We start from the raw sequence: 9658 nt of genomic DNA, 5'->3' as shown, positions 1-9658 counted from the left end.
CCCCCCCCCCCCCAGCTCTAGTGAGTGGAGGCTCACTGTAGACCCCACTGGTCACGGGTAAAAGCTCTCTGCTCATTTCCTGGTGTCACCAGGAAGCAGGCTGTGTCCCCACACCCAAACCTGCTCCTGGGCTGTGAGGATGTGGAGGGGAGGCTACTGAACAAGCCTAAGTGCAGAAGACAGAGCATCAATTCTGCAGGAGGGAGACGCCCTCTCTGCCATTAGCCTCCCATTTCCTGGTCAGGTTCGCAAGGTCTCTTTCCAGTAACTCCACACCTTTTGGGATGAAAGGCCTAGGGTAACTGCCTCTCTTGAATTTTTCTTTCTCTTTTCTTGTGTGAAGCCCCATGCAAGAGAAATCTGCAGTGTTACTTAAGTGGATCTGTCTTGTCAGTTTGTTGTTCAGAGAGTGAACCTAACAGGGCAGAGGGCAAAGGTTTTCTTCTTTGGCAACAGAGCAGCTTCAGTGTTGTCCCTTCAGAGTTTCTATCATGTCACTTGTGGAGAGATGTGGGCCCCTCTCGGCACTATCAAGGGGCTTGTGGTGGCAGGAAGGTAAACCTGCTACACCAATTGGTAAACCGGGTACGGACCAAACAAAATGAAAAATTACAAGGTCAATCTCTGTTTATAAGCTCCAAACCTTTGTGCTAAAATTCAAAGCAAAGGAGACTTGGTACCTGGTTTATTCTGGTTACCCGAGTTCATGCTGTGACCGGTACACTGGCCGAGTATCAACTCTGACATAGGCCAAACTGTTGATCTGACAGTGGGCTCTGTCACAAGTTCTCCCAGCTGAGTCAGAACTGACTACCAACACCGGGTTTTTCCCAGAATGCACGTGCATCTCATCCTGGAATAAGAAAGGCTACATCCCGACCCCTTTCACGGGATCAAGTGAACCGTAACTCACTTCCTCAACTCAGGGCTGGGCAGTAATGGGACATCCCTTCGCAACGGGCATGGGCCGGCTGCACCCAATGGAACGTACCTTGAGGTCGTCGGCCGCCTCCTGCAGCGGTCGCACCCGGTGAGCCCAGTGCTCCGAGCGCTCGCAGGTGGGGCACAGCAGGTTGAGGTCGTCGCCGCAGAAGGTGGTCAGCGGCTCGCGGTGCGCCGCACATACGCCCTGCGGGACAGGCGAAGGCGGGTGCAGGCGCCGTGCCATTTCTGCCATTTTGGCAAGCGGGCGGTTGGGGCGCAGGTTCTTCTGTGCCGACAGCTCGCGGCACTCAGGACACGCGTATGGGCCCTCGGGCTGGCCCCAGCAACGTCGGATGCACTCGCGGCAGAAGTTGTGGCCGCAGTCGGTCATCACCGGGTCCGTGAAGTAATCAAGGCAGATGGCGCAGGTGGCCTCCTCCTGGAGGTTGGTGGACAAGTCTGGGGCGGCCATGATGCTGGCGTCGGCGCCTGGATCAAGCTCTTCGTGGTGCAGGGGGGAATCAGGCTACTCCGCTGCGAGAGCGCAGGAGGTGCAGGCTGGGAGCAGGTAGCGGCACTCTGAGCCTCCTGGGTAGTGGGTACATCCGGCACTAGGCTCGCACACTTCCGCCGGAAGAGGAACCGCGGCGGAAGCAGGAAACTGGTTTTTATTATTATTTTTTTTAGAACCCGCTTGTGTCTTGGATCGGCCAAGGCTCGGCGATGGGATCGAATTATAGTGCAAGAGATCGCATTTTCGCGGTGACAGGTTTCCGCAGGAAGGTGTCCCCGCTCCCCCAGACCCGGGTGCTGCAAACTTTGGCCGTGGGTTCTGTAGACCATCTCTTGTGCACTGCGTAAAAACATTCTCTGGTCAATAAAGTGGCCAATGAATGAGCTTAGGCAGGAAATTAGAAGGTGTGATGTCTGGAAAAGAGGGGGCGGGGTAGGTGCTGCGATCGACCTAGGCGGAAGTTTGGCCCCAGAACGCTGATGGAGAGAGCAGCAAAAGCTGAGGACCAGGTAACCCGCTACACGTGGCAGAACTTACGTACTAGTCAGGGAACAGCCAGAGCTTATGGTGATGACCGACTGCGGCCACGACTTCTGCAGCCAGTGCGTCCGACGTTGCTGGGGCAGGCAACTGGACAGCGGGAGCTAGACTTGAAAGCCAGGCAGGGCTACTTTAAGATTTCCCGTAGCGGCGGGCCGAGCACTTGAGCGGCAGTCGATAAGCAACTGCGCGTCTGCAGCGGCCCGGGCGGGCTTGCGCTCCCGCGGCTGCTGAGAGTCGGGCAGCGCCCCGCCACGAGCCTCTGGCGTGTCCCGCAGGCGAGCAGCTTCTCAGGGCTGCGCGAACTAAGCGCAGTGTGCGACCCAGAGCTGGGGCAAGTAGGCCTGGCTTCCAGCCCGTGGCTGCTGGTAAAGAACTAAAGCCATTCAGGAGCAGCAGGTCGGGAAGGCCTGGCCCGGACGGCAGAAGATGGAACCAATGGGGCAGCCCCCTCCTGAACTGAGTTGAGGGGGTGAAGTTAGCCGCCATAGACACTTGGTGGTCTGCGGAGCCTGCAGACGCACTAAAGGGCAAAAGGAACATTTTCCCGCAGCTGCCGTGGGACTAAAAAGCCCCAAACTTCTGAACTGGTAAAGTATTAAGTTTGAAAAAAATAAAGAGGAAAGAGGCCAAGTGCAAAACATCGTAGATAAATATAGTTTAAAATTGGTAGATCGAAGTCCTTAAGGAAAAAATATTTTCTATGTTAAAAATGGAAAGAAACTCAGTGGCACAGGGCATCTGGAGTCTATAATTTTGCTATACTTATCAGCATAGGAATAATTTTTTCAGTAACGATTACAAATTTTATATATCCTTTTTAATAGCGATCAAAAGAAAGCAAACTTAGATAAGGAGAAGACTGGAAGGTGGGAATGGTAGGTTACAAGCCTTAGAAGAAAAATTGGAAAAATTATAAAAATGAGGAAAACTCTATAGTAGTAGAGATACAAGAAGAGATATATGAAAAATGGAGACAAGCCATAGAAGAGAAATTGGAAAGATTTACAAATAAAAATGAAAATACTAAGATAGTAGAGCTACAAGAAAAAATATACAAAATGGAGATGGGCTTTAGAAGAAAAATTAGAAAAAATTCTGAGAATTGAGATACTTAGAGGGGGGAAGGCCAGAACATACAGCACTACCTTGCAACAAGACTGAAAAGGCCACTCGGCGGTATCTGTTAAAAACCTAAAATGGTTTTCCCAGACTGGATAAAGGAATTGGGAGATGAAAGAAACCCACAGGGTTATCAAGAATTTGAATGGCAACTTAGAGAGGCACCGGATTTTAGAAAGTTTAAGGAAGCAGTAATGAGCTATCACTTACATTCGCCATATGTAATAACTGGGCCACACAAAATCATATAATCCTAAACGACTGGAGAGATTTGACACCAGCCATCTTAGAACCTGGACCTCAGTTACAATGGCTGGCACGGTGGAGAGATGAGGCTTCAGTCTCGGGGCAATGAAATAGGACTGGAGGCATTGACAGTCAGGGATCAGTTACTAGGTGAAGGTCTCTTCTGAGTTGAGAGTACAGATCACCCTTGATGATGCTGTTCTAGAACAATACTGCCTTACAGGAGCCTGAACAACAGGGTGGAGCTCTGTTTTAACCCAGGGTTCAAGTTAATCTTTCAGTGGATTTTTAGAAAGATTAACTATAGCTCGGACAATCGCAGATCCAACTGCTAGAGACATTTTACTTGAATCTTTAGCTTTTAAAAATGCTAATGCTGAATGCAAAAAGGCTACTAGGCATTTAAGGGCCAGATCTGCACCTCTATATAAATGGATGAAAACTCTTGCGGATGTCGAGTTTAATGCTCACCATTCAGTTATGGTGAGACAAACAGCGCAAAAAGCCTGCAACTGTGGCTGTGAATGAGCACGCCATTCCCTAAAGGACTGGAGACAACTAGTTGGTAAGGATAAATCCTTCCATAGTAACTCAGGGAAGACGTTTCCTGTGAAATGTAGAAGATGTGGAAGAAATGGATATAAAGCTCATGAATGTAGCTCCCCCGAAAGATATTCAAGGCAATTCCTCAATATCGGAAACCTAAGAGGCTTTGCTCGGGGCTCAGCAAAACCCAACACGAGCCATTCATTTCCTGTCCACCAATGAAAGAGTATTCTGAAAAACATCTGAGACTGGTAGGACAAACTACTGCTCAAAACTTAAGTAAACACATGTTATACATAGATAGAGCTGTTCTTATGGATAAAACAGCTTCTAAAGATACCAAAAAATCAGATATTGTGACAAACTATAAATGATAAGAGACCAAAGTTAAAATTACAGTTGGGTAGACTTGAGCTCAAAGGATTAATAGTCACAAAAACAGATGTCACTTTAAAAAAAATATTTTAAAGGTTTTAAGAAAAATCAAAATGTCAGATGTTTTAATTATGGTAAATAAGGTTATTTCAAAGGGGATTATAGGCAAAGTGTTCCTAGAAACAATGTTTTTCTAGAGATAATCAAAAAAGGCCCAGCCTTCTGAAATATGCAAAAAAAAAATGTGGCAAAGGCTGACACAGGACTAATGACTGTAGATCAGCAAAAGACAGGCAGGATCAGGACCTGTCATTCCATCCTTCCATATGGCTTGGATGAAAGTTTCTGTTATAGTTTGGTCAGATAATCTAAACCAACGTATAAAGACAGACCAGATGTCTTTCATCTACTCAAAGAGCAAAGAATCATTGTTCACTGATTTGTGTGCACTGTACTTTTCATACTTATGTTAATATGGAAGTGTATAATACCTTTGAAAGTTTATATGCTCACGGAGAAAAACGACGAGAAAAGCCCTGGCAGGATTCACCTTGAGGATGCTGAGATGCCGAGGCACAGTGAGAGGACAGACAGGCTGACTCCATGGCAGGCTTCAAGCTGGCAGTTCAGAAGACTAGGTCTAGATCTCTTTCCCAGAACTGGGCAAGTCAGGTACTGGAAAAACTCCAGGCAGAATAAACATTCTTTGCTCTTGCATCTATTTGAGTCTGGGGTATCATTCTTCAGCGAATCATGGACCCTTACAGTATGTATTCCAGCATCTTGCCTGATCCTCAGACTGCCCCAATGATGGTTCCTCGAAATTCTGCATCCAGGATAGCTTCAAAGAAAACTACTTAACCCCAGTTGGTCAGCATTGCAGACTGTTGTAGTCAGGACTTAAGTCCTGAACTTTCTTAGCACCTAGAGACAGGACAACTACATCTAGCTTTCTTAGGATTTGACCATTTTCCCAGTTTTCTTGGGTCTCCAAAAGGAAACTATGCCCCAAATCAACAGATGGCAATTTTAAGAGAGCCACATGCCATTCCCAAAAGGCGGGGTGGGTGATTTGATAGTTAGATAGGTTATGGATGGTTGTCATTTTAAGGGGTGTGGTTACAAGTTATAATGGTCTTGGATCAGGGAAGAAACAATGGTTAAGACTCAGGGATTTCTCTTTTTCTTTCTCCTATCCTTTCTCTCCTATTTAATATAAGGGGAGAGGGGGGATATAGGAGTAATAGGACAAAAGGGTAGATTATTAAATCTAGTTTAGGCCAAAGAGTATTAAGCCAAAAATGTTACATTGGTATAGATCTTTGTATATTGATACAAAATTAAGGTAATATTTTGTTACATTGGTATATATCTTTGTATTTTGATGCAAAATTAAGGTTATATTTTGCTACAACATACTGTTTTCAACTCTTATTTGTGGTATTATATCAATGTGATTATTAAAAATGCCGTATTAAGTTCCTGTTCTTTTAAAAGCTGCTATTACAAACTATTTTAATACTCAATCAAATGTATGGCAAAATAAGTTTTATTTAGTTTCCAGTAGATGTTTTCAAGGTTAATCAGGTAGTGATTAGCTAGAAACAGACAATTCAGTTATAGATGGTTTTCAGAAACATCAGAGAGCTACAGAATATGACATTTAAAGATGTTTTATTATTAAAAGGCTTTTTTGGCAGTGAGGTAGGTCTGCTCCTGACAGAACCCGTTTTTCTACTTCAAAGAAAGATGAGCATCAAAGAATCTCCCTATGGAGTTTCCTTCAAATGTGGCAAGCTGCCACTGGGCAAGAAACTGCTTCAACTGCTGACAGAATGCTGTCCAAAATGGACACAGGAACTCAACTGCCAAGCTTTGCGAGAACAAGGTAGCCAAGTCCTTCATAATTCCTGCTGCACAGAAAAGTCTGTCAGGTATACTGGGCCAGAGGGCTGAAGACTGGTGCTCCAGCATTATGAGGAATTTCGGGAGTCTTAGAAGCTGCTTGCCTGCACTTCCTACACATTTGGGTGATATTTATTCCTCCTCAGGTCTCTGGAGTTAAAGACTAGATAGTTGTAGTCTCACAATTAAGCCTAAATTGTGTAGGACTTTAAATTGATAATGCAAAAGTTATTAATAGAAGTTGATTTAGTACAGAACTCTGAACTCAACATAGGATAGGTAACAGAATATGTTCTCCAAGGTTACCAAAACTTATGAACTGAACATTATAATTGTTATTGTATATAGTTTATTTTGTAAGAAAAGAAGCCTTTTATTGGACTAACGGGGAAATGCAGAGAATATCTCTTGTTCACTGTGTAAAAGCATTCACCTGTCAATAAAAGGCTGATTGGACAATGAGCTGAGGCAGGAAGTTAGATGGAGCATCAGAGCAGGAGGAGGGGGATGCTGAGATAGAGAGAGATAGGTGGAAGATTGACCCCTGAACGCAGAAGATTGACGTGTACAGCAGCAAAACTTGAGGACCAGGTCATCAGCCCTGTGGCAGACCTTAGAGTAATGGGATAGTTAACCGAGGAGCTAGTTAGGCAACAGCCAAGGTTAATGGCCTAGATATTCGTAAATATATTTGAGTCTCAGAGTTGTTACTGTGGGAGCAGGGGCCGTGAGGAGAAACACAGCATGCACAAGTGCATAACTCAGGGGCTCAGAAAGGGATGCAGAGTACCTCGAGGACATGGACAAACAACCCTTAGACGGGTGACCAAGGGAGTTGGTTTCCCTTTGCACTTTTACCTTGTGTCCATAGCCCGCAGCACCCCTGGACTGTTGTTGCTCAGAGCCTCCAGCACCACCCTCATGGCTGTGGTAGACCTGAGTGACCCCAGTGGGTAAGAGGATACGTGTCACACCATAGGCCAGAAGGGTCACAGTGGAAATGTGTGCTATGCCAGTTCATGGTCTCACCTGAGTCCTGGGGTGCTAGTAGCTTGTAATAGGAATGGGAAGTGAGGTGTTCTTGGGGGAGGGTGTTAGGAAAGGATATGTGAAAGAAGGGGAGAGGAGGCTTCAATTATTTTAAGAGGGCTGGAGTGGGTGGGACCCCACTTTCTCTGTCAAGGACCAACGGCCAGAGAAGGGCACTAGGAACCAAGATACTAACAAACTTGGGGGAGGGAGAAAGCAAAACAGAAGATCAACTTGCCTGATGAGCAGGTATATGAGTCGGCTCTGAGATAATCAGGACTCTTTCCAAAGTTCCCCATTTAGCATCTTAACTGTAGTCGTTCTCACTTGAGCATTTTAATCTTGATTGTATTTTGGTTAGTTGCCCTGCCAGGACAGGTATTAACTCTTAGTGCTCCAGAGAAGCCTGGGTAGGTGGCCGCGGTGGTGAAACACCCTGCCTTCTGGGGAACCAATGGGCACACCTAGTGTCTGTGCCCCGCCCCAGCCTCTATCCCTTCACCCACATGGTCACCGTGGAGATGACCATTTGCCCGGACTTTGGAGCCCCCAAGCAGAAGAATGGCAGCAGCGGCCCAGGGAAGGCGGCCTGGGAGAAGCTGTGCAAGTGGGACCCATCGTTCACACTGTAGAAGGACACCTCTCCGGCCTGGAAGTCCAGGAAGATGCCCATGTGGCTGGGAGGCTCCGTGAGAGTGACCGGAGTGGAACTGGGTAACAGGGACAGATGTTTCTTCCCCTTGGACAGCTGCACCACCCAGAAGCCGTTTTCTGGGGACTTAAGCACCCTGTCCTTCCGGCTCACATTCTCCCTGCACACCCCCAAGGCCCAGAGTGCATCCCCAGTGAGATTCATGCCCACTTCCCAGTAGTGCCTTCCAGAGGAAAAGCTCTTCTGCCCCACAGCGCAGGGATAGGCCATGAACCGGTCCTTGCTGTAGGGGGCGCTGCCCTCTGGCGGTGGGCTCAAGTACCGCCTCTGGCGACTCTCATACAGGAGGAGATAGGGATATGCTGAGCTGGGATCCGGCATCACATCCTCTGCAGAGGGCCCAAGCGGACAAAGCAGACAGAGAAAAGGAGGGGTCATTCAAGGTGGATGGGCCAGAACCCTCAAGACAGGCGGGGTGCGACACGGTAGCCAGATGCCTCTTTTCCATGTCCACCCAAAAGCTTCCCCTCCACCAGTCCCATCTGGTTGGGGTTATCTAAAGGTTCTCCACTACAAATCCCTGTGTATACTGATGATAGTGTGTCACCAGGACTAAATAGGGGCAAACTTATTTCAGCAGCCAGACTTGGAAAGATGGTAAGTACAGTTTAAGACACTAATTTCTAGTTGGTAGCACTGGTCCTGTGTGGCATCCGAGTAAGGCAGAGCAGTACCCAGAGAACTCGGGTCCTTGGAGACCTGGGCCTCCACATACCTTGGAAACTCTTGAGCACCTCTATTTGTCCTGGAACTCTGCACACGGTCTTGATAGCCACCGGGAGGACTACCTCTGGGTACTGCACGCTGAGGTTCTCCTTCCTCCAAGGAACATAGACTCATGTCCCCTCTGGCTCTCCATGGGCTCCGCCCTCACGCACCTCCACCACTATCTCTATTGAGGGTGACAGTACCTGTTCAAGGTGTCCTTCACATCCTGCAAGCGACAGGGAGGGGAGTTCAGAGCTGGTCCTGCTTGTTTGTGTCAAAGCTACCTCTGGTGCCCGCTACTTTGGGACCTGTCCTCAGCTTGACAGTCCCTTCCCAGATAACAACTTTGTAACTCTCCCTGGAATCTTCCCTTTTACTCCCTCTTGGCAGACCCTAAGCATTTCCTCAGTCCACGGGCGAAAGCCTGAGGTCTGCTCCGTGGAGAGGAGGCCAAGCTCTGGGAAACCCGATCAGCACTTACAGTAGTGGAGGCAGGCAGCAGGGCTCCTGCTAAGCAAGCACTCTACCACTGAGCCACACTTCCCTTGCTCTTTCCCCTGCTCCCTTGAAGCAAGTAAACCCTGAATCAGAAGTCCTTCTCATACCATGTATTTTGTATGTATTATGATGCTGTTTATGAATCTGGCACAGAGAATGCTAACATAATAGAACAGAGCCATCCCTGACGGTGGACCATGGTGAGCTTGTACTCACTAATCTAAGCAACCTGAGCACTTGTTCTCACAGAGCTGCACTTAAAGGAGGCAGGCTGTTCAAGCTTCTCTAAGGCAAAGCCCCACCAGCTTCACTGCTCCTGGGAGTGGGACTTGTGCACACCTACAGATCACCTCATAGTAGCTCTGCTAGCCAAGGCAGTCACTGGTGATCACATACAGCATAGATAGATTGAACAAATCTATCTATTCCCACCCAGGGGTGGATTTTATCATATTCCTCAGAATAGCGTGCAAGTTTAAAACTTAAGGCTTGTTTACTTCTGGATTTTCCCCTTCGATATTTTTTTTCTTTTCTTTCTT

At 47.4% G+C, this 9658-nt stretch overlaps 2 protein-coding genes across 4 annotated transcripts in view; both read right to left on the bottom strand.

The window, feature by feature from the left end:
• Nucleotides 1–7395, bottom strand: part of Trim11 (tripartite motif containing 11) — a 22677-nt gene extending 15282 nt beyond the window's left edge. For all 3 annotated transcript variants that reach the window (XM_031354207.1, XM_031354205.1, XM_031354206.1), the window contains exon 1: nt 992–7395. In XM_031354207.1, coding sequence (XP_031210067.1) covers nt 992–1396 — 405 coding nt within the window. In that variant the 5' untranslated portion in view covers nt 1397–7395. The remainder of the gene's footprint in view (nt 1–991) is intronic.
• Nucleotides 7396–7524: 129 nt separating this feature from the next.
• Trim17 (tripartite motif containing 17) overlaps nt 7525–9658 on the bottom strand; it is a 9927-nt gene continuing 7793 nt past the window's right edge. Inside the window, exons 5-7 of the mRNA XM_031354197.1 lie at nt 8825–8847; nt 8629–8732; nt 7525–8242 (exon numbers count right to left, since the gene is read on the bottom strand). Coding sequence (XP_031210057.1) covers nt 7692–8242; nt 8629–8732; nt 8825–8847 — 678 coding nt within the window. The 3' untranslated portion in view covers nt 7525–7691. The remainder of the gene's footprint in view (nt 8243–8628; nt 8733–8824; nt 8848–9658) is intronic.

Source organism: Mastomys coucha, unplaced genomic scaffold, assembly GCF_008632895.1.
Source record: "Mastomys coucha isolate ucsf_1 unplaced genomic scaffold, UCSF_Mcou_1 pScaffold5, whole genome shotgun sequence".
NCBI lineage: Eukaryota > Metazoa > Chordata > Mammalia > Rodentia > Muridae > Mastomys > Mastomys coucha.
This window is presented reverse-complemented; position numbering and strand designations above follow the sequence as displayed.